The 24233-nt window shown below is 41.0% G+C and overlaps 3 protein-coding genes across 3 annotated transcripts in view; 2 read left to right on the top strand and 1 right to left on the bottom strand.

Annotated features, from left to right (window-relative positions):
- Window positions 1-4373, bottom strand: part of LOC119416380 (calpain-5-like) — a 13507-nt gene extending 9134 nt beyond the window's left edge. The window contains exons 1-3 of the mRNA XM_037683618.1: window positions 4209-4373; window positions 2160-2291; window positions 1837-2048 (exon numbers count right to left, since the gene is read on the bottom strand). Coding sequence (XP_037539546.1) covers window positions 1837-2048; window positions 2160-2291; window positions 4209-4373 — 509 coding nt within the window. The remainder of the gene's footprint in view (window positions 1-1836; window positions 2049-2159; window positions 2292-4208) is intronic.
- Window positions 4374-15997: 11624 nt separating this feature from the next.
- cnpy4 (canopy FGF signaling regulator 4) lies at window positions 15998-18634 on the top strand. The gene is made up of 6 exons (XM_037683607.1): window positions 15998-16122; window positions 16203-16329; window positions 16463-16559; window positions 16676-16798; window positions 16929-17046; window positions 18403-18634. The coding sequence occupies exons 1-6, from the start codon at window positions 16035-16037 to the stop codon at window positions 18489-18491; spliced, it is 642 nt and encodes a 213-aa protein (XP_037539535.1). The 5' UTR covers window positions 15998-16034; the 3' UTR covers window positions 18492-18634.
- Window positions 18635-18828: 194 nt separating this feature from the next.
- LOC119407744 (zona pellucida sperm-binding protein 3) lies at window positions 18829-23210 on the top strand. Its single transcript, XM_037674597.1, has 8 exons — window positions 18829-19137; window positions 19206-19321; window positions 21547-21650; window positions 22004-22178; window positions 22319-22436; window positions 22517-22599; window positions 22671-22765; window positions 22845-23210. The coding sequence occupies exons 1-8, from the start codon at window positions 18829-18831 to the stop codon at window positions 22928-22930; spliced, it is 1086 nt and encodes a 361-aa protein (XP_037530525.1). The 3' UTR covers window positions 22931-23210.
- Window positions 23211-24233: the final 1023 nt, after the last annotated feature.

Genomic DNA, 24233 nt, shown 5'->3' with positions numbered 1-24233 from the left:
AGATAGATAGATAGATAGATAGATAGATAGATAGATAGATAGATAGATAGATAGATAATTTTATTGATCCCAGGGAGAAAATTGAGGCATCCAGTAGCATGGGCTAAGTTTACAGAAAAAAAACATGAAATAATAAAAGAAGAATCATAATACACAAATTTGGAAAAAGACAACATGCACAAGGCAGTAGGGAGTACTATATTCATGAATAACACACATACACTTATATATACTGTACGGGGAGAAATTGAACAGTCTGATGGCTTGAGGGACAAAGGACTTCCTGAATCTGTCCGTAGAGCAGGGCTGGGACAGCGGTCTACCACTCAAGGAGCTCCTCTGCTTCATGATGGCGCCATGCAGAGGATGGTCAGCACTGTCCATGATGTATAGCAGCTTACTGAGGGCCCTTTTTTCTGCCACCGATGTAAGGGACTCTAGCTCTGTTCCAACACAGAACCAACTTTTCTCACCAGCCTAGCTGACCTCAGGAAACACACAAACGGTTCTAGCTCAGTCCGTTTTACACATGTAGAGCTGTTGCCTCTCAGCAAGAAGGTCGCCAGATCGAATTCCAACCGGAGGTCTTTCTGGGTGGAGTTTGCATGTTTTCTCCATGCATGTGGTTTTCTCCAGATACTACGATTTCCTCCCGCAGACCAAAAGCATGCATATTGGGCTCTAACTCTATAATTGTCTATACACGTAAGTGAGAGTGAACGGTTGTTTGTCTCATTTGTCTCTATGTGGCCCTGTGATGGACTTGCGACCCATCCAGGATGTACCTCGCCCCTCGCACAGTGATTGCTGGACATGGGCACCTGCGACCCCCGTGACCCAAAATGGAAGAAGCGGGTAAAAGATAATGGATGGATAGATAGATGTCTCTATGTGTCCCGGGGATGGACTGGAGACCTGTTAAGGGTGTCCCCGCATATAGTGACAGCAGGATATGTACACCAGTGACACACCCACAAGAAACAGGTAAATATAATGGAAGGATGAATAAAATTTTATATGATTGTACCTGCAAGTCATTCACATCACAATAACTTCAAGGTTTGTCCAAAATGACCAATTTCTCAACATAAGATAATCTTAGCCCAAAACTCTGGTATTAAACAAGGCAGGTGTTATGTATTCCTACAAGGAATGGTAGACCTTTCATTTAAAATGATCTTGAGCAAAAACTCTTTAGGCTTTCTGATGGTCTTCCATCCATCCATCCTTCATCTTTACCTGCTTCTTCCTTTTTGGGTCGCGAGGGTTACTGGTGCCCATATCCAGCTATCACTGTGCAAGAGGCGGGGTACACCTTGGTCAGGTTGCAAGTCCATCACTGGGTCTTTCTGAAGGTCTTTCAACTAGTATTCAAGTATTTCTTTGGACTTTGATGTCTTTTGCAAACCTGTCCTTGGTTTGGCTTTTTTATTTTATACAACTAACTAAATAATACAAAGTAAATGAAACTGATTTGGAAAATCTCTGCCCAAAGCCAACTGTTGGCTGGAGAAATGTGAGATTTGCTTTGTGATCAGGCAGCTGCTCTGAACTTGTCTTTGATTATCTTTGGTTAAGAGATGATCTTTAATGAAGAGGAGAATCTAAAAGGTTTTAAGGGGCTCTTAGGTAAGACTCCACGGTTGATGGGATAACTAAAAACTCTTTGTCTTGCACCAACTAAATGCAACTACAGAGGGAGATAGAGGTGGTATTAATTCTGCCATCAGTAATAGTAGCAGCAGGATTTGTCACATGGCCTTTCTAAACAATTACTCAATCCTTTTGGATGGGATCTCCCTGTCCATCCAACACTGCTGTAACGTTGTTGCTTACTTGGCATATGCCTTCTCTAGCAAGGCGCTCCAAAACTCTCTTGGTGTTGCTGAGCGGCAGAAGAGCAGCACTCCATCTTCACTGACCGGCAGACGGTCATCCACCACAACGTCCGTCCAGCGGCCGAAGCGCCAGAAACGAAAATGGAAAATCCCTGCGTACAAGTCAAGACGTTTTGGGTTCCATTCTTGACCCACATGGTCTGGGATGACCTGGAATAAAGAGACGGGAGGTAAGGAAGGACATCGGTGAAGGAGGACAATTAGCCAGTGGAGAATAAGAGGAAGGGTAGTTGAAAAGTAAAACAAAAAGGTTCAGCCAACCTTTTTCCACAGTGATGGCTCAGATGCCAGGCAGGAAATGGCTGCCACCATCCAGCAGTTACCCAAACTGCCTTGGTGCAAGTCACGAGTGCTGATACCATCCACAAACAGACGAGGGTCCTTACATATCTCCTAGTTTAGTAACAGAAGAAAGATAGACAAGTTAAAAAGATACACTTTAACCTCCAAGTAAAGTGGTCTAAACAGAAAGGACATGGCAGAGATGTCTGTTTATATCTTCTTGTTGCCAACTATCTCAGAAATGTACAGAATGGAACAACCCGAGATGCTTATGTTGGTCTTTTGCCCAGTTTGCACAGGAAAGTCCTGACTTTCCTGTGCAAACTGGGCATGAGTCCTGACTCATGGTTGAAAAAGAACAGCTTTGTGGTGTAGAAAAGGATTTTTTACATAGATTTACACAACCTCCTATAGTTTGAGGTTTGAACGTTGAGCCTCTTTGTTTATTGTTTTCTATAGTTTTTGCCTTTGTAGGGAAATTTGTCTTCTATGAACTCGAGCTAGTAGTTGACCTAGTCAAATTATACAGTATAATAAAAAAATGTACATTAATTTATTTTATTTCATTTTATTGTGTTGTATTTTATTGTATTGCATCATATTATAGATGTCACAATCTGTGTTTTAGGCTGTTTTTGTTTCTTTAGTTCAATGTTCACATCTCCAGGTATGTTTCAACCATTAGTCTCAGCTCCCCAGTCCCGCCACGCCCAGTCACACCTGCTCCTGGTTTCATTAGTCACAGCTGCACTCTTCCCATCGGACCCAGTCCAGATTATCCTTTTTCTCACAACCCGCAAGTTCAACGTTGAACACTTTACATGGCCTAACCCTAACCTTGTGTCTTTCCTTGCATCCCCTCAGCTGTAAGTTTTTCTACATGTCAACCTTTTGTTTTTAATTTCACAATAAAGTTCAGTTTCACTTTTAAGATGAATGTGTTCGTCAGCATTCTGGTGTCCAAACTTCCTGAAAACATGACAGTATGGTATTCAGTTGTATTGTATTGTCTAATGTACTGCATCACTCAATGATTTGAATCTGAGAACAATGCTATACAATCAAATTATAGTTTATTTATTATTAAACCCTGATATTACACACTAACATGTTAGTTTAAACTTTAATCAGCTGCATTAAAGGAATTAAACAGTGATGGGTAATGACAGCAGTGGTTTGTATCGTCGCATGGGTTTATGAGGCCTGGAAGCTGATTCTGAGTGTCAGAGCATCTGCTGAGTGGACAGAAAACGTTGATCTCAGGGTTCAGTAACTGAAGAAGTTACACACAGTGGGGGGTTAGAAACCTTTCTGCGTAAACAGAGTGAAGACATCAACTTTCTCGAGCATGGATGAAGTTATGTTAATGTGCAGGTGAGGTCATTTGAACAGTCGTGATGGTAAATAAGTGAGTTTTTTTAAGTGTGTGTGTGTTTTAGATAATATAAGTCACCTCATCTTCTGGCTCGCTGCTGAGAAACTCACAAATGAGAAACATAAGAATGACACTTTATCTTCAATCGTGAATCATATTTATTCTAAGTACGGTTTTATATTGAATGTTGTTGGCACACGCACTGAAAAACTGCCTGAACAGCTGATGCTGATGAGAAAAGCAAGTGTTTTCCTGAGCCAAAACAGAAACAGCCCGAACCTTAAAGCACAAAACCAAACCTCGTCTCTAAACTAAGACATTTATTCTTGACCGCATGGTGACAACTTAAACCCTTGAGCCATGAGACGCATTCGTCCATTCGTGCACGGAAATAAACGTAACCTTGATTCTTCAAAGTTGACCGTTTTTATTTAAGTTGCTCCCTCTGGGCTCGTGTTTCTTTGCCTGATGTCGCTCCAGTTTTAGAAGGTTGCGTTAATTAATCCGCTCCGATGAAATGCAACATACTGAGGAGGTCGCCCAGTTTAGATTAGAAACGGGAGGCGGTACAAATATAAAACCTCCATTTGTTCGACTTGTTTAAAAATGTAACCGTGGTGTTTATTTTTAGACCGAAAAGGGGCCAAGCTCACCCTTGGCCTCTTCCAGGTCAGTCCCGGTGGGGGGCACCTCTTGTAAAAAAGGGATTGGTCGGTAGCGGGGAACAGAGGATCCTTGAAGAGCACGCCTCGACGCAGGCAGGCTCGCCTCAGCTTGGAAAAGTTCTGACCCTGAAAGTCTGTTGTTCGTTCCAGCATTTTGACTCGGACACCTGAAGTAAGATAGAGAAGGAGGTCAACAATGAATGACTCGTACAAAGAAAACACAAATAGATTTATCAGAAGATTGCTGCATTCTGTTAGATTGGCAGGACTTTTTTGCAGTCAATTTGACAAACTTCACAAAAGACCTCACATAGAGCAGCTAATTATTTCAGCTTTAATGGGGCTGTAGCACAATAATAGGCCAAGAAATACTTTTACTTTGAAGGCCTTAAAAATGTAAGATGCCGGCGTTTCTTCCTCAACATTACTGGTGCAGGGTTTTACATCCTCATGACTGACACTTTCAGTTATAAGATGTGGAGCAGACAAAGCCAAACCACAATCCCATGCTAGACAATCTCTTTTTAAAACAAACCACTCAGATCTGCTGTCTCAACTCATCCAAACAGGGACGGAGATTGAAAGTCAAAGCGTCATGTGATCCCTAGCTCGCCTTTTACGACTTTCAAGAAAGTTGACAGTCACATGTCTTTAACCTCCCTCCAAATACGTGAAAAAGTAAGAAATCTAATGTGAAACAGTTTCACAGTGGATATGTTTAGTGGGACCAAACTGCAGACAGGAAGAAGGCGGCTTTATTAACAACGCAAAAACATGAAGTTGAACAGATGACCTGACCAAGAACTGAGGAGGTGCAAGGAGTGTGTGTATACTGGGGGAAGTGATTACAACAGGTGTGCTGATTACAAAGTACAGGTGGTGCAACAGAAGCTCCAAACACAGCCCATGGAGGTCTTCTAGTGACGTGACCATAAGAACAAGATATAACCATCCCAAACAAAGATAAAAAACTAAACAAATCCCTCAAGACAGACTCCACCATAATAAACACTAATAACTTTTACATTGTGAACAAATTACCACATTTCATTGTAAAAATTCTGGTAGAATTATGCCAAAGGACTGCAGTCCAGGGCAGCATGGTGGTTCAGTTGGTAGAGCTGTTGCCTCTCAGCAAGAAGGTGACCAGTTCAAATCCCGGCCGGGGACTTTTATGGGTAGAGGTTGTATGTTCTCGCCATGCACACATCTCACAGACCAAAAACATGCATGTTAGGCTGATTGGTAACTTTAAATTGTCCCTAGGTGTGAGTGAGAGAATGAATGGTTGTTTGTCTTGTGTCCCTGTGATGGACTGGAGATCTGTCCAGGGTGTCCCCCGCCTCTCGCACTGCGACTGCTGGATATGGGCACCAGTGGCACCAGCGGCACCAGCGACCCCCGCGACCCGCGAAAAGGAAGCAACGGGTAAAGATAATGAATGGATGGATGAATGACTGGATTGCTGTCCACTTCATATGAATGTATTCAGTTTATATCTAAAAGTACAACTACATTAAAACAGTATATAATCCATGCATCAATAGTCAAAGCAAAGTCTTGAATATCTTTATTTGTTGCAGCTGTTTGACTGGACAGTTATACCTGTCATGCAGCATGCATTGTGAAGTTTGGGCATCAGATGCTATCATAGGAAAAACTCACTGATGTTAGTTTTTAAGTCAAAATATCAACTTGCAATGTAATTTCATGCATTTTGCCATTAAACAGTAAATGATTATTTTAGAAGTAATCAAAATAAGTAAAGCTTGTATGAATCTATGGTTGTTTGTGTGTCAGCTTGGATTTCATCCCTTGATTTTCTTCAGGTTGGGTCACAAAGGTATTCCTTCTCCCCAGACACAGTCTCCAGCTTCTCCTGGAGATCCCAAGGTGTTCCAAGGACAGAAGGGATATTTAATTTATGCAGCAAGTTCTGGATCACCGCCTGGGCAAATCAAAAGCTTTGCCTTTTAGCTCATCTCCTTCTTCACCACAACAGACCAGAGCAATGCCTTCATTACAGCGGATAAGGCCACAATCTGTCAGACCATCTCCCGTTCCACTTCCAGATGCTTAAACTTCACTTGAGGCAAAGGCTCAACCACAACTCATTAAGACGACATGCCACCATTTTCATTTTGGATCATTTATGTTAAAAAGAGGATAGAACTGTGGCAAATGCTTGTGTTTTTTTACACTGAACTTAAAACTAAATTTGGACTTAAAATGTATTTATCGCGATACAATCAAGCATAAACACAACCACTATGGGATTTTAGATGAGTTAACTCAGTTCAGTCTAGTAAAACTGTATATAAATGATGTGCGCATGTATTAATTAACTCTTATTCAAGAACTCCTTAGAAGTTGTTAAATGTTGGCTCCTGGTTGTGGCTGGGGTTCCTGCAGGCCGGTGCGTTTGCTTGGGGGTCACAGCAGTAACATCCAATGTTTTAGTCATCAGTCATATGAACTGCTGGGCTCAGTGAGTCAGCATCTTGTGCGCATCTGAGCGTCAGTTGGTGTGTGTGTGTGTGTGTGTTGGCTCAAATCGCTTACTGCCTTGAGGATAAAATTCAGCCCATGCAGGTGCTGCTGCCTGCAGATACCACACAGGTCAGTCTGATTAATTTTCAGTTGAAGATTGTTTTCTGATGTGTGTTTGAGAAAAACAGAACAGGCAATAAATTACACATTTACATGGAACACATCTAACTGCAGTTACCTGGAAGAGTGTGGTCAACGCTACTGAATTAAAGTTGATGTGCCTCAACTATTTTTATGCAAGTTTTTGCTGTTTCTACTGCTTCTAGAAAGAAGTTAATAGTAGTCATTTCACTCAGCTTGTGGTGTCTTGCACAAAACTGTATGTATTGTCCATTGGTCTTTCTTTTTTGTGTTTTTATTTATTTATTTTTTATTTTTTATTTGCTGTTAGGTTAGATTTATGCACCTAAACCAATCTTCTTGGGTTGGCTTTGCTACCAAAGATTTAGACTTGGGACTAGGGTTTAGGGTTGGTGATTGACACGCCCTATCCTGGGGAGGCAAACTAAAGCTGCAGCGGCTGCAGGTCAGTGGCTGGTCAGGGGTTGGACTAGAAGGTTCATCTTCTCTTTTCCTCCAAGCTGGTGGTGCATGCAGTCTCTAAGGCTTCCACTGACAGACACCTTGTGGGAGATGTAGCATCAGCTTGCACTATCAGGTGCTAGGGAAGACCAGGTTTGAGTGCCAATGTGGCAAGTAGGCAGAAAGATCTTGGAGGTCCTTGTACCTCTTCTTTGAGACACTTCTATTGAGATGCCAAGTGGACAGTTCAAGGTGGAGTGTGACCTTAGTCAGGCAGAGGTCTTGCATTCTGGACACATGCCCTGCCTAGCACAGTCGTGCCTGGAGGAGCATGGCCTTGATATTCTAAACAAAACCAACCAACAAGACAAACTAACAAGAACCAAACCAACAAAACCAAACGAAGAACATCCTGATTCATGCTTAATAATCCAGGTAGAAAAATCTAATAAACTTAAGTCAGGTCCTCTGGATTATTTCCTTTTGTTGAAACCTTACATCAAACAAGAAGAACTAACTAATTAGAACAACCAACAAGAATCAAACTAACAAAAACAAAACCAACAAGAATAAAATCAACGAAACCAACCAACAAGAACCAAACCAACAAGAACAAAACTCAAAACACCAGCCAACAAGACCAACCAAAAAAACCCAACCAACAACACCAACAAGAACCAAATCAACAAGAACTAACCAACAAGAATCAAACCAACTTGACAAACTAGCAAAAACCAAACCAAGAAAACCAACCAACAAGAATCAAACCAACAAGAACAAAACTAAAAACACCAGCCAACAAGACCAACCAAAAAAAAAACAACCAACAACAACACCAACAAGAACAAAATCAACAAGAACTAACCAACAAGAACCAAACCAACAAGAACCAAACCAACTTGACAAACTAGCAAGAACCAAACCAAGAAAACTAGCCAACAAGAACAAAGCCAAAAACACCAACCAACCAGAACCAAACCAACAAGAACAAAACTAAACATTTATGCAAGAATCCAAACAAGTTGTTTTTAAGCTCTTTTGGATTTACCATGTCCTGGATGACTGAGAATCTACACCAGAATGTACGCAAGAAGACCAAAGTGGATCACTGTCTTCTTAAAACAACTCCTTTAAAAATTAATAGTAACTTTGACAAACGCTATTTATAAATCTTTATCACCATCATTGTTTTTATATTCTTAAAGAGATAATGTCATGGTGGAAATATTTTAAACATTTACAGTGTCCCAGTGTGACACATTTCTCACACATTCTGACTTATGGAAACTAAATGGAGAAGGAACAAAGTCCATGCTCAATAATCCAGGTATAAAATCCAATATTTTCATCCAACATAAATGGAGAACGGTTCCAGACGGCAGAAAGGACTGACTTTTAAAGAAAATAAATGCGGCACAAGTTTTTGAAGAAGTCCAAAAACTCTAGTGACATGAGAGTGGAGCCCTGTAGATCACGTGAGGAAACATCTCTGGATATCTTGGAAACCCCTCAGTCAATGCTGTTCACAAGTTGTCACCAGCAGTAGAACTGCAATTTTTGGCACAAGCCCCCAGCCCGACCCGACCTGACCCAAAATTCGGGCCGGGTCGGGCCAAAGTTATGTGCTTGATGGGTGGGCCGGTTCAGTCTCATAACATAAGTTAAACAGACTATGAAAAGCGAGAGTAGCGCAGGCGCATTGCACAAAAGTTGTGCATGCGGCCCCGCCTGTCCTTTGCTTTTATCACACATTTGAGAATTTGCAATTGACCCACAACAAGCGACATAATGGAGCTGGAAAGTTTTAAGCAAAAGCTAAAAATGGGAGAACTCACTCTACAAAGCCAGCACAGTAAAACCTGCTGATGACACCTGCACCCTCAGGTCCGACTAGAGTTGCATTTGAGCCCAAAACATCTGACCTCAACCCGGCCCCAGCCTGTAGCCATTTCCGAACTCCACCCAACTCAACGAATTAACATTAATTATAGGTCCGAACCCAAATCCCCCCTGATGTTTTTAATTAAGCTTTGACTGCTTATATAGTTATTAACATTCGCTGGATGCATGCGGCTGAGTAAAGGGGGCAGAAGATCGGACGTGAGGGGGTGTTTGTCCTTTCATGGCTGTCAAAGAGCATTAATCCTGCTTCTGCCTGCATTCTGCATTATTCAGACACGGACCCTGCTCTGACATGTCGGATATTTTGTGATCTTACCTGTTTGGGTTGTCGGCTGCGCATCCACTGAGTGCAGCGGCTGAATGAACGTCCATTTGAGCTGATGGATCACTCGCATCAGTCCATTTGAAGCTCAACTGAACTTTTTACCTCTTTCAAGGCCCGTCAGCACATGGTCAAATGGCCGTGTGCGGCTGGTGAAGTATGGCAAGCTATTTTGCCATATAATTGGATTGTCATCCACACACAACCGCTGATACAATAAAAAGCCCGACGCTGACCCGGCCTGCACATTAAGCACATTATTATGGCCCGGCCCTAATCCGGATCGGGCGGGGCCGGACTCCGGGTTCGGGTTAGAAATGACAGCTCTAGGTCCGACCGGCCGGTTGAAAGAAGTAAAAAAAAAGTCATGTTAAGCTTCAGATGGACAACGGGATCATCAGCCGCGTGCGTCCGCTTACCGGCCGGTTGAAAGGGGTAAATAAAAGACATCATCTTCATCTTTAGAGTTTATTTTTTTAGGTTATTCCTTTTGTATATCAACATCCATTTGGTGACTTGTTAATAAACAAAAAATCGTATTTTTAGCTTATCTTATCTTATCTTTCTTTTAAATGCGTTTTTAAAATATGTCAAACTGATTTGCTTACATAAGTAATAAAAGCTTAATTTAATTTTTTTTTTTTTTTTTTTTTCAGGTTTGGGCTTGTAATTACAATTAATTAGTCGGTTCAGGCTCGGAAAAAATGCACGTAATGGGCTAGGGCCGGGTCTGATTTTTAGGCCCAAATGCAACTCTTATCAGCAGTTGCAACCCAGTGAGATAAAGACATCATCTGCATAAAGTAGCATCTAGAAGTGCTTTACCGCATACATAAACATGTAAAATTAAAAGCTTGTATGTTTTTATCATGGTTGTACATAAAAACAAACAATAGTTGGTTACAAATGTAAAGCTAGGTTTAGCTTCAAGACCCAAACCATGGGAGAACGTTTAATTCACCGCTAGAGACAAATGTTTCTGTGAATTTAAGGGTAAAAAATAATATCAAAACTATTACATGAAGTTATAAGGAATACTACTGTTTTCATGTCAACAAAAAAACAAGCCTGTTTATAAACTTTAAACTCATTAATATATGAAGGATAATCAATAATGCATCACATCATACATACATTAATAGCGTGCAAGCAAACAATTGTGAGTGAAGTGTTTCCTGCAGCCAAAACATGAGACACTTTGAACGACTGTCAGTTTGTGCATTATTGATTAAACTGATGTGTGAATAATGTTTTAAATTTTATTTTACATAAACAGTCTGCAGATTACATCTGTTATTTTTTTTGTTTGTTTTTAATTACCTCTCAGACATGCCAGAAGTTCGTCCACTTGCGTTCTTGAAACTTCACAGTAGATTCAGATCCTGCAAGTCATTTTAGGAACTAGCTGTTAAAGTTGGACAGCCGGCCTCTTCCACAGATGCTCCCTCCTCTTCTTCCCTCTGGAGGTGTTTGTCGCATCGCCTCCACTCATTTAACTCGGGTTTTCAATTCGTTATGTGAGAGCTCAGCTCCACACGAGACCTGCAGCTTCTCCGTTTGACGCTGAATCATCTGCGTGTGTTCACGTCACAGCTTCTGATGCTCGAGTGTGTTTACGTGTAACTCTATCTTCCTCTGCAGAGACAATAGACACAAAGTCACTGAGTGACATAACACGTTTAAAGACAAGGGCAGCATTAAAAATCTAGTTACTCTTGAGTTTTGGACACTTCATCCTTTGACTCATGCAAGCTGCAAGAGGAAAAGTGTATTTATTTTGCGTGCGTGTTTGTGTGCATGCCACTTACTGAGTCTTCTCTTCCCTCGTCTTTATTTTTGTGTTTTTATCCCTTCTCCTCTGCAGCTTCTTCGCAGAGACTCCTGGAGGATCGGTTGCTGCCGAGTCTGCTGACACCTGAGTAACCAAGAGGCCACCACCTTCTATTTTAACTGCCTCGCTGCCAAATACCACCACCTCTTTCACACGTCCAAACAACAAAAAACTGAGCTCTTATTTTGCTAAATACGGTCGTTATTTTCTATTTTAGGCTAGCTATTTTAGGAAACATCTCATAAGACGAAAGAAAAATATGGACACTTTTGGATTTGGAGAAAAATGTGAATAAAGAATATTAAAAAAATCTTAAACGTAGTTTCTGTCTGATACTAAAAACTGAATATATTTATTATTAGCCTGATTTGATCCATATCTGCAAGTCATGTATTGGATTGAATTTTACTTTCCAGATGTGAAAACACAGGTTAGAAAGCACTGTAACTTTAATCTGTAAAACAATTCATTTCAGTTTATTTATATAGCTCCAAGTCAAAGCAGAAGTCATCTCAGGGCACTGGAACAGAAACATTCACATACGTACAAAAGCCAATTAGTTCTCTATCAAAGGAAGCCAGTAGACTCGTTGAATCTTCACTTCGCCACAGTCTCCCATCCTGAGCAAGCACAAAGGCAACAGTGGAAAGGAAAAACTCCCTTTAAACAGACAGAAACCTCCAGCAGAACCAGGTTCAGAACAAGCAGCCATCTGTTTCGACCAGCTGGGTTTGAGAGGAACAGAAAGGAGGAACAGATACACAATGGCAGGTTCAGATGTAGGTGCAGGTGTATCCCCATTGGAAGACAGACAAAAACACATATCAAGTATAGAAAAAAATTACAAATACGAAACTGGATGATCAGAGTAAATAAAGACAGTATAGTGAAGAAATGTGGTGTTGTGGAAATCTAAATAAAACTTGCACAGAAACACGTGAATTAATAAAAGACGTCTTCAAAAATGGTCTTTAAATATCCAACATTTTTCAGTCAGGTCATCTGGACAGTTTCTTTTTTTGTGCTGAAACATTTCGCCTTCGGTCCGGAAGGCTTCATCAGTCAAGGAAACACACAACAAAACTGATTCTTCCTCCAACAGCTTACTCCAAAGTGGAACAAACCAGTTCTGCTTGTGATAAGATGGTCTCTTTGGTACGCTCCCTCCTCCATTGCCGGCCCTCTTCCTTGTTGACAGTCTTGTCAAACTGGTTGAAAACAACAAAGTCCATGCTCAATAATCCAGGTATACAATCCAACATTTTTATTTTACTGAAAAATGTTGGTTTGTATACCTGGATTACTGAGCATGGACTTTGTTGGTCTTTAAATATGTTTATTGCAATAAATCAGGTCTCTCTTGTAAATGAGTCCTCGAGGCTCAATGGGATTTACCTGTCTAAATAAAGGTTGAATGAAAAATCATGTACCCTACTCTGCAGGAACCATATACTGGCACCGGTCATACAGAATGCTTTGTCACACAACCTGCAGGAGTGGTGCAAATGACAAAAGTCCAATCCTGCTTTTAAGCTCTTTCACATGTGATTCAGGAAAGACAAGACAAACAGGTCATGAATAAAAGTCATTGTGCTCTGTGTTTTCTGATAAGTGGAGCGTTTATGTACTCCGTTCTATTTAGATCAAAACAAAAATCTAGTTGGACAAGGCCTATCAATTTTGAGACGTAATGTTCTATGTTGATAACCAGGAGATGCATGATTCATCCTTATTTAACAATCACCTTGAGCACTATTTTTTACCATTGACAGACACATAATATGAATTTTATATTTAAAGTTAATCGTTATTATATTTAAGGTAAAGTACAAAAGTTTTCTATAACAGTGGTTAGTTTGTCCAACAGTCGAAGCCTATAGCAGCATAACTAAGGGATAGCTCAGGAAACCCAAGCCTACCCTAGCTATAGGACTGATCAATAAGGAAAAAAAAGCCCAGTCTTAAAACTGGACAATGTGTCAGCCTCACAGACAGAAACTGGAAGTTGGTTCCACAAGAGAGGAGCCTGATAACTGAAAGATCTTCTGCCCATTCTGCTTTTGGAAACTCTAGGAACCGCGAGTAAGCCTGCAGTCTGAGAGCAAAGTGCTCTGTTCGGAAAATATGGAGCAATAAGATCTCAAATATAAGATGGAGCTAGGTTGTTGAGGGCTTTGTAGGCTAGAAGTAAGATTTAGAATTCAATTCAGAATTTGACAGGGAGCCAGTGGAGAGAAGCTAAAACTGGAGAGATGTGATATTTCCTACTAACTCCAGTTAAGACTCTGGCAGCAGCAAAACAGGGACCTGCAAAGTTCTCTATGGTTTTATATTTACAACACTAGATCTCCTTACATGGACTGCAGTCCTCAGGAACACAAAAAACATAAAACAGTTAGCAACAGCTTACTCAACAGTTTTGAATAAATACATTGTTTACAGAAAAACACTAAAATCTCAAAATCATTTAGTTTGTTTTTGCACAGAAATCCCAATAAATGTAACTTTTCTGTAACACAAAGTTTTCTCTAAATAATATAATTTACAAACTTCCATCCATCCATTATCTTTACCCATTTCTTCTTTTTTGGTTCCTGGGGGGTCACTGGTGCCCATGTCCAGCTATCACTGTGCAAGTGGCAGGGGACACATGTCTCCAGTCCATCACAGAGACACATAGAGACAAATGAGACAAACAACCATTCACTCTCTCACTCGGGACTAGGGGCAATTTAGTTACCAATCAGCCTAACGTGCATGTTTTTGGTCTGTGGGAGGAAACTGGAGTACCCGAAGAAAACTCACGCATGCACGAAGAAAACATGCAAACTCCCCACAGAAAGGCCCCCGTCCGGGATTTGAACCAGCAACCTTCTCGCTGAGAGACAACAGCTCTACCAAATGTGCCAATTTACAAACTTAATTTCCAAAAGTTTGCATCAGCGTTTCATATTTAATTTCGAGACATTTGTTAAAAAATTTTATTCGTCTACACTTAAAAGTAATTTATAATCAAGTTTTTGTGACATGTATTACTATAATAAATACGTGAACATATTAAAACTTATATTTTGCCTGCGTAGCTGCTGCTACCTCTGGGTGCAATTCAGTTATTGCCTCTAATTCTTACTAATAGTTATGTTTCAGTTAAAGTTCAGGGTTTTGTCGTGCAGTGCTGCACATTCGGATCGTTCTTAATTTGATGAAGCAATATCTTCTTCCAGATCATGTTTTGCATTATTTTCGATTACAAAATAACACCAAATTTGGTTTAGTGAAATGATCTTCCCTCGTAGGGTGGCCAGTCTCAGAGATAGAGCGAGGAGCTCCATCATCTGTGGGGAGCTCCAAGTAGAGCCTCTGCTCCTCCACATGGAAAGGAGTCAGTTGAGGTGGTTGAAGCGTCTGATTAGGATGCTTCCGGGAGGCCTCACTGTGGAGGTTTCTGTCCCAGCGCTACAGACCCAGAAGTCACTGGAAGGACTGTTCTCTGACTCAGGAACACGTCTGGATCTGTTGCGTTTGCAATCTGACTTTGGATAAGCGTTACAAGGTGGGTATGAAATAACACTAAATTAAATTGTCAGCACAAACTAGTCCAATGACTTTCAGAAAACAAGCAAGCTCGTTTTTTATTTTACGAATAATATATACTTTTAAATACACAACATAGTTATACAATTTTTAATGTCAGAAGCACCCTGTGATGGATTTGCGACCTGTCCAGGGTGTACCCCACCTTTCAGTGACGGCTGGATATGGGCACCCTGCCGTGACCCTGAGCGGGTAAAAGATAATAAATATTTGATGGATTTCAGAAACAAAAAATAAATTTATAAACCAGTGTTAGCTTTTAAGTTGAAAAATGTCTGAAATAACTTTCTGACAAACAAAATAGATACATCATTACCCCAAAATGTTCCTGCTGAATGTGTATTTCATTATTCTTCTTGAGAAACTTTTAAATACTTTTTTGAATAGAAGCCACTTTTAAATTTTAGCCTTTACCCTTGAGCTGAAATGATCATTTAGAAACAAACTGTTCAAAACAACAAAAAATAGTTATTTTTTTCCCTAAACTTCAAAGTAGACATGCATCCAACAAAGGTCATTTGGGTGGTTTATTTTTTTGTTTGTTGTTGGGACCAGAAGCCATCTTATCACCAGCAAACTGGTTGGTCGATTATGGGAGTGTGCTGTTTGTGGGACTCAGTTTCTTTGTGGCTCCTTGGATTGATGAAGCCCTTTCTCAACAAAACAATAATATATGTTCAGATGACCTGACTGAACTTTGTTGGATTTTCTATTTGAGCATGAACTTTGATATACATCAATCAACCTTTATTTATACATGCTAAAGTTTAACAGCTTTTGTGTAACATTTTATTTAAATGTTTTTACATATAGCTATTTTATAGTATTTGTAATGTCTGTTCTTGATATGGGCTGTTTCGTTGACGTTTTACCTCATGGTGGTGTGCTTTTTTAAATGCATTTTAGTTTTTGTATGAAGTTCCTATTGATCGTCTATCGATTATTTTGGACTGAAATCGAAACAGCAACCATTGACTAATCGAGCGTCCGCTCTGATAGAGTGCGCATGCGCCGCAGTAAGTTTATAACGCCTACGTGGCTCATGTTCACGCCCCCCACGCGCTACTTAGCTTGTTTTAAATGTTTTTATAAAATGAAGATTTTCGCGCCGTTTCTGTTTTGTTTATGGAGTCACTTTGTTACAGCGCGTGAAGACGAGAGGCTGCCCAACAAGTGTGAAGGTAGGACGAGGGGAAAAAGAGGCGTTTTGAGTCGCCACAGCTGTGTTTGTTGTAAACATGAAGTGTTTACACTCTGTCAGTGTGCAAGTTTCTGACCGTGGAGCTGCAGGAGGCTCTGCAGAGAACCGGGCGGTCCAACGAAGTCCTGGAGGTCGGAGAAGTGTTGGACACAGGCAAGAGAAGAAGAAAGATCAAATACAACACCTCGTGAGTGAACGAATCAAAAAGTGTGCACCATGACATGTTTATTTTCTCAATCTGTCTTCTATTGTAAACAAATGACAGGAGGCTCAGGACTTTTGCACAGTGAGCTGATATTTAATCTTGTGTTTAAACTCAGGGAAACCAGGCTGACTGAGGTGCTGGACAACATCTGTGAGCGCATCCTGCAGTATAATGTTCACGCTGAGAGACCAGGCAGCCTCAGGTACTCCAAGGTAACTGCTTTGAAACACGTTTGACCTGAGAACCTGCTCCTCGTAGATCCAGGTGGACTTCTCTTCCCACCAAGTCACTTTCCCTCTCGTCCCGTGTTTGATGTGTCTAACCGCAGGGATCCAGTCAGACGATGACGACGCTGAGGAATCTGGTCAACAAAGGAGTGAAGGTGGACCTGGGCATGCCGTACGAGCTGTGGGACGAACCGTCGGCGGAGGTGACAGACATGAAGAAACAGGTAGGAGGCCATCATCACTGATCAGTCTCTGATGTTGTCTCTTTATGGTTTGAAGTCACTTTTTCAAAACATCAGCTGAACGTTTATGGGAGCATTCAGCCTCTCTGACTGTCCTGGGTTGTGTGTTGAGTGTGAGACGATGCTGGAGCAGTTTGAGGACGTGGTGGAGGACTGGTACTTCCACCATCAGGAGCAGAGACTGGAGAACTTCCTCTGTGAGGACCACGTCCTTCAGACTTCAGATCGAGGTACAGCACCGAGACTGACAGCTGCTCCACTTTACTTTATGGCTGTTAAAGTTTTCTAGCTCTGGAAAAAAAGAAGAAGCTGATTTTGTGGTTTAATGGTGGAATGTCGTTTATATGGTTCAAGCAAAAACGCTATGTCAGGATTTATAGTTGTCTTTTGTTGACACGTCATTGTTCCTCTGTTAATAATTTATTTTTTCTGTTTTTAGGCTTTGCCACATTTTATGCTATTCTAACCATTCTTGCTCTATCTTTGTCTAATGCTACTTTTAGCTACTGTTAAAATGTTAGCTACTCTGATACTTTTAGCTACTATTTGGCTACTAATTTGCTACAGTTTTGTTACTCTTGGCTATTTTTTTGTTACTCTTGGCTACTATTTAGCTATTCTTGGCTACTGTTTTGCTACTCTTGGCTACTGTTTAGCTGCACTTGGCTACTGTTTTGCTACTCTTGGCTACTGTTTAGCTGCACTTGGCTACTGTTTTGCTACTCTTGGCTACTGTTTAGCTGCGCTTGGCTACTGTTTTTCTACGCTTGGCTACTGTTTTGCTACGCTTGGCTACTGTTTTTCTACGCTTGGCTACTGTTTTGCTACGCTTGGCTACTGTTTTTCTACGCTTGGCTACTGTTTTGCTACGCTTGGCTACTGTTTTGCTACGCTTGGCTACTGTTTAGCTACGCTTGGCTACTGTTTAGCTACGCTTGGCTACTGTTTTGCTATTTTGGCTACTGTTTTGCTATTTTGGCTACTATTTTGCTACTCTTGGCTGCTGTTTTGTTATTCTTGGCTGCTGCTTTGCTAATCTTGACTACAATTGTTACTCTTGGCTACAGTTTTGATCATCTTTACTGTTTTGCTACTCTTTGCTGCTGTTTTGCTACTTCTATCTCTTGAGTACGGTTCTGCTACTGTTTTCTTTTAGCCACGGTTTTGCTACTTTTAGCTTTTATTGGTGATTGTGCTCGTTTTAGTTCCATTTTGCTTATTTTATTTCAACATTAAAAGTTAGTTTTAGCTGCTTGAGCAGTTTCATTCAGTTCTCTGCCTTCACACTTTAGTTTTTAGGAAATATCTGTTTATTTAGCTTTTGTTTTTACTGTCGGAAATAAACAGAGCTGAAGAAGAAAACAAACAAAACACACAAGATGAAAACCAAAATTAAACATATAAACATTCCCAGTTACAACAAATTAAAGTGTTGAGTAGTTCGGGCCAAAGTCACCGACAACTGAGAGTTGGAAGTAAAATGAGCTCGCCCTGCAGAAATAAATATAATAATTTATTTATTAAAAATGATAAACTAATTACATTTATTAATTAAATATAATCAACCTCTTTGTTTCTCCCTGCAGAGTGTCTGCAGGAGGTGTGGAAAGGTGGCGTGGGTCATCAAGAAGAAGCAGATCAGGAGGGGGCCACGCACGACGCTGGAGAACTTTAAAAACAAACAAACAAACAAACAGAGCTGAAGACGACGCCCCCTCAGCTTAAACAGCAGACAGAAACTTTATATTTTAATACTCATGTTTACTTTATTACATGAACAATCTGAACTAATGTGACGCTTTGTACCTCAGAGGTCTGTATGGCAGTACTTTCTGCAGTATTTTTTGCTCCTAACTGCAGTATTTGAACATGTTCTAGTTTAATAAAACACTTCTCACAGCCTTGTCTATGTTTAACCGTGTCAGAAATAAACCGGCCTGCTGCTCGTCAGGCCTGATGAGTGACAGCTGTGCTGCTGCTTCAGCCTGACAGACTCAGAGAAGCTCCTCAGAATGCCTCCTCTTCCTCTGTACTTCCTGTTTTCTCTCCTTCTCTTTGATCCAGTCCAGGGTTCTCCACCCAAATCTGATGGAGTCCTCCCTGCGACCGACGACGAGCGGGCGCTGGTGGTGAAGTGTCGCCAGGGCAGCGTGGAGGTGGAGATGAGAGCTCACCTGCTGGACCCCGGCCTCTCGGGGAGGCTGGTGGTGCTGCGGCTCGGTCCTGACGGAGCAGGAGGGGGTCCCTGCAGCGCCGGGCCGTCATCAGGCGAACCCCTCTCCATCCGAGCACCTCTGAGCGGCTGTGGGAGCAGAGCTTTGGTGGGTGAGCGTCTCGTAGCAGGTCGGTGCTGCTGCCCGGTGGTGTAACCCCCCCGCTGCTGTTTCAGTTCACAGAGAGGGAGGTGCTTTACGTCAACAAGCTGCTTCTGTCCTTCACGCCGGCGGGCGGTGGCTCGGATCAGGTGGAGGCCGTCGCTCTTCCTGTCCTCTGTAGACACTCGAGGTGCTCCATCACTGCTCTCAGGACAGAAGCTCATTAACAGAGAAGCTGTTGAGCCAGTTTTTAATTTACAGTCGTCTGATAAGGACGTAGATCACAACCTTGATTATTTTATTAAAAAAAAAAAAATTAAAAAAGGCAATAATTAGAATAAAAACAAAAAATGGTTAGAGTCAGAAAAGCCAAAGTTGTGCAGTCTGACATTAAACAGCTGAGTTCTCATTATTTTAGCTGTTTCAGCAGAATTCAGCCTTTCAGATATTTAACGTCACAACTTCTGATGTTTTTAAAGAAAGAAAAGTAAAAAGGCCGAGGGAACAGAACAGCAGAAATTAATTTTATTTAAAGCATTTTTAAAATAATTTTGTCAGAATGACAAACTAAAGAAAAGTCAGTGATTTTAAACCGTTTACGCAGGAGGCTTTTGATATTTAACAGATTTATATTTCTGATCGGAGTTATTGTTGAATATTTTCCAAATTGACAAAACCCAAAGCTGCTTTAAAAAAAAAAAAAGCTACACAGGATTAAAACATTTTTAAATGATTAAATAATAATTTTTAAATTTAAATAATAAAAACACCTAGTTGTGTAAAATAATTGTATTAAAACAAAGTACTGATGCAAATTAAACTAGACATTTAGCAAATGCAGCGTGAATTCTTTCTGCTGAATGATTTTTTGCTGAAAAAGCTGAACTGTTGACATTTGCTGAACGCAGGAGAATTAAAGCAGCCGAAATGATCAGAATAAGCTGAAATATGTAGAGCGGCTGAAGAAAGAGTTCCCAAAAAAATAATCTGAACTGAGCAGGAAAAAAATCTCAAATTATAAATGCTGAAAGGAGCATGAAAAGTTAAAATTAAAAAAGAAGGACAAAAGGCTGATATTAACAAGAAAAAACACAAAAAGGCTAAAATTAGTGGGAAAGTACCTAAAAATCTGACAGCAGAATATGAAATTAGCAGAAAGAAGCTGAAAAAAAGAACAGAACAGCTAAATAGAAGAGCAGAAAAAAAGCTGAAATGAGCAAAAAATGTTTCAAACAGCTCAAAGTGAAGGATGTGGAGCGCTCCATATTAAATGAGAACAACATGGCCGAAAAAGCTCAATATTTCAAAAAGTAAAAATTGCACGAATACAAAAAATCATAGCAGGAGGAGGGGAGTGGTGGCGCAGAGTTTGTGATCGAAAGGTTGCCGGTTCAACCCCTCGGACTGACCACATCAAAATGTGGGTGGGATAGGTGAAACACCCACACCCGTGTCCCTCATTTGCCCCACTCTGGGCCCTTGAGCAAGGCCCTTAACCTCCACCATCTGCTCCTCCGGGCACCCTAGACAGCAGCTCCCTGCTCCACACAGAGGGCTGTGGTAGCTCGGTGGTCTGTGGTTTTGTCAGGAAGGACATCCGGCGTAAAAACAATCACCAAGAGTTGGTTCACTGTGGTGACCCCTGAAGAAGGGAGCAGCCGAAAGAAGGAAAAATCCTGATTTTCTTATTAGATTGGCATCGTCTTAACCCTCCTGTTGTCCTTGGATCAAAATGACTCATGAGGAGTCCCTCAAAATTAGCCAAAACATCAGTAAAACAGCTGGAATGAGCCAAAACGTCAGTAAAACAGCTGGAATGAGCCAAAATGTCAGTAAAACGGCTGAAATTAGCCAAAACGTCAGTAAAACGGCTGAAATTAGCCAAAACGGCTGAAATTAGCCAAAACGTCATTAAAACAGCTGAAATTAGCCAAAACGTCAGTAAAACAGCTAAAATTAGCCAAAGGAAGTTAAAAAGAGCTGAATGAAGCTGAACCAGAACAAAAGCAGCAAAAGTTTAGTTTTTTTTTTTTACCATCAAAGAGTTTGAAGGATGAGACGAGAGCTCCATTCATCTTTGAGAAAAACGGAAATAAAGAAAACTAAATATTTCCAAAAGTTGAAATTGCACAAATGCCAAACGTCGTAGCAGGAACGTCCTGAATGAGCTGAACATTTTTGATGTATGAATCGTTGACATGACACAAAAGTTAACACAATAAAAACTCTATATACTGTAGGATATCTTTATACATTTTAATATATGAAGACAATCAGTATCTGAGTAGTCCACTATTGTTGAAGCTTTTAAATGTTTTATTTTTACAACATTACCGGTTTGTCCTTTTCCATGACGTCATGAAGCCGTTTTATCTGCTCCTGTCCTTACTGCGTGGTTCTCCCTCCGACCTGCAGGAGGTACACGGTGAGCAGCGGCGCTCTGAGGCCCACCTGGACTCCTCACGTCTCCGTCCACTCGTCTCGTCTCAGCCTGGACTTCACGCTCAGGTTGATGACCGGTGAGTTTTCTGCTCCTGATTTGTGTAGTGAGGTCACAGGTATGAGGTCCCATTAGTGCCAAAAATATGTTTGTCTATGTAAAGTGTGTATGTAGCATGCTGTGTATATGTTAAGTGATATGTTAAACACATATGTAAAGTAACATATCACCTCTTAACATATCATCTAACGTATCACTTAACATCAAATTACATATACATAGCATGCTACATACACACTTTACATAGACACAAACATATTTTTGGCACTAATGGAACCTCATACACAGGGAGTTTGATTTATAATCTCATGTACTTTATGTCTGTTTGTATAAACTGTACTGGTGTTTTTTTTATTTTTTATTTCCTGTCAGACGACTGGACCGATAAGAGGAGCTCTCCTGTTTACTTCATGGACCAAACGGTCAACATGGAGGCCTCGTTAGACCTTCGTCACCCTCCTCTTCGTCTGTTTGCCGGCAGCTGTGTGGCCACTTTGACTCCTGATGGGAACTCTCGGCCCAGATACCCCTTCATAGACCACCAGGGGTGAGTGTTCGGTTCCTCCAGAAGGCCGCTGTCATAAATCCCGCAGCCACTTCCTGCGTCGTCGTGTTTTCAGATGCTTGTAAAAACCTGGGACTTGAATCTGACGAGGATTTCGTTATGTCTTTTTAAACGTTTGACAGATGTTTCACAGACTCCCTGCTGAGCGGCTCCGGCTCACGTTTCCTGCCGAGGGTCCGGGACCAGATCCTCCAGATTCAGCTCCAGCCGTTCCTCTTCCACCAGGACCACAGACGCACCGTCAGCACCAAACGCGCAACGTTTTGTTTAATTTTAAGCGTCCGTACAAAGAAAATTAATGCGACTCTCTCCGCCTGCAGATTTACATCACCTGCCACCTGGAAGCTGTGCCAGTTTCTAAAGCAGACCCAGAGAAAAAGGCCTGCTCGTTTATAAACGGCAGGTTTGTGTTCACAGCTTGAAGATAATTTTATCCTAAAGTATTGGTAAAGTCAAATAGAAGTTTGTTTTCAGCTGGAGGTCGGTGGACGGTGGTGGTGTGTGTGAGAGCTGCAGCAGTACCAAAAGCAGCCAGCAGAGGGTGCGCCGGAGCCAAAGATCACACACAGGCAAGTCTCTGCTCTGAAGTTTTTTAATCTGACAGATTACCATGAACAGATTATAACTCGCATGTTTCTGATCTTGCAGGGCTGCGCAGAAAAACCACTTTGGGTCCAATCATATTCATCCCTGAACAATCCAACGCCAGTGAGGGTCTTTACCGAGGAAGATGACTTTTTAAAAAAAAATTTACATGTTTTTTATTTTATTTACAGCCGAGCAGTGTAATTTATTTACCGTTTTATTGTTTGACACTTGATGGACGGAGGATTACTTACTGAAAGTTACTGAAAGCCTTTAGCTCGGTGTCTGGACATCCAGCAGTTATTCTCATTTAGTAAGTTTATTTTACGATAAAAAATCTAGTTTTATTTAAAAATAATCCCACTGGTGGGCCGAGCAGAGCACACCCCTGGGCCTGATTTGGCCCCTGAGCCACCAGTTGAATAGCCCTGCCCTAAAGACTCCAAAAAGCAAACGTGACTATTTATTTTGCTCATTTAAAATGTGTCACAAGGAAGTTTACAGAAACGATGTCTTATATTCCTAAAGAGCATTGGAGACATTTTCATTAAATGTGCTAATTTAAAAGTCTTCCAGATTATCAGTCATAAAAATATATATATATTTTTCACATTCTTTATACGGCTCTTAGTTGGAAATATCTTAATTTGGCCTCCTGAAATAAATAAATATTGGCCACCCCTGCTCTAAAGGCTTGAAATGTGCTTTATTTGTACTTAAAAGACCTGAAGTGTTTGCATTTATCCACTTATTTCCCCTTAACTATATTAAATATAACTTCCTTTGACTCTCTTCATAGATCACATTAGAAATGTACACGTCGTTCGACAAAGTATAAACACACCGTTAATCTTTTCAGTTTTTATTTCCAAAGGCAAAAATGACCTGGATTAATGACTCGCCGAGTCGGTCATGGATCGTCATTAAAAGAAACGTGTCGGCAGATTTATTGTTTGAGGGTTTTGGAAGCCCGACCTGATTCTGATGACATCTTTGGAGTTTTTAAATTTCCAGGTGTGAACTGATTTAATGTGATTTAAGAATAAAAAATTGTGTCTGAATCTGTGTTTGAAGCACTCAGGAGAAGCTTTCTGGACGTGTTGATGCTCCTTCGGCAAGCCTCTGTGCAACAGCAGCTAACGCTAGCATAGAAGCTACAGCAGCTAACGCTAGCATAGAAGCTACAGCAGCTAACGCTAGCATAGAAGCTACAGCAGCTAACGATAGCATAGAAGCTACAGCAGCCAACGCTAGCATAGAAGCTACAGCTGCTAACGCTAGCATAGAAGCTACTAAAAACCACCTAAAACCAGATTGGATAACTATGATTCTGTGGAAGGTTTATGAACGATTAACATTTTACCTGCTGTAGATGGCTGTAATAACCTCGGTTTGGAGAAATGCTTTAAAATGATGAGCTAATGGCTAGTCGGAGCAGGTCTTAAAAAAAGT

This window comes from Nematolebias whitei, chromosome 1, assembly GCF_014905685.2.
Source record: "Nematolebias whitei isolate Nwh7 chromosome 1, NemWhi1, whole genome shotgun sequence".
Classification (NCBI taxonomy): Eukaryota; Metazoa; Chordata; class Actinopteri; order Cyprinodontiformes; family Rivulidae; genus Nematolebias; species Nematolebias whitei.
Note: the sequence above shows the minus strand (reverse complement) of the source record. Positions and strands in the feature narration are given on the sequence as shown.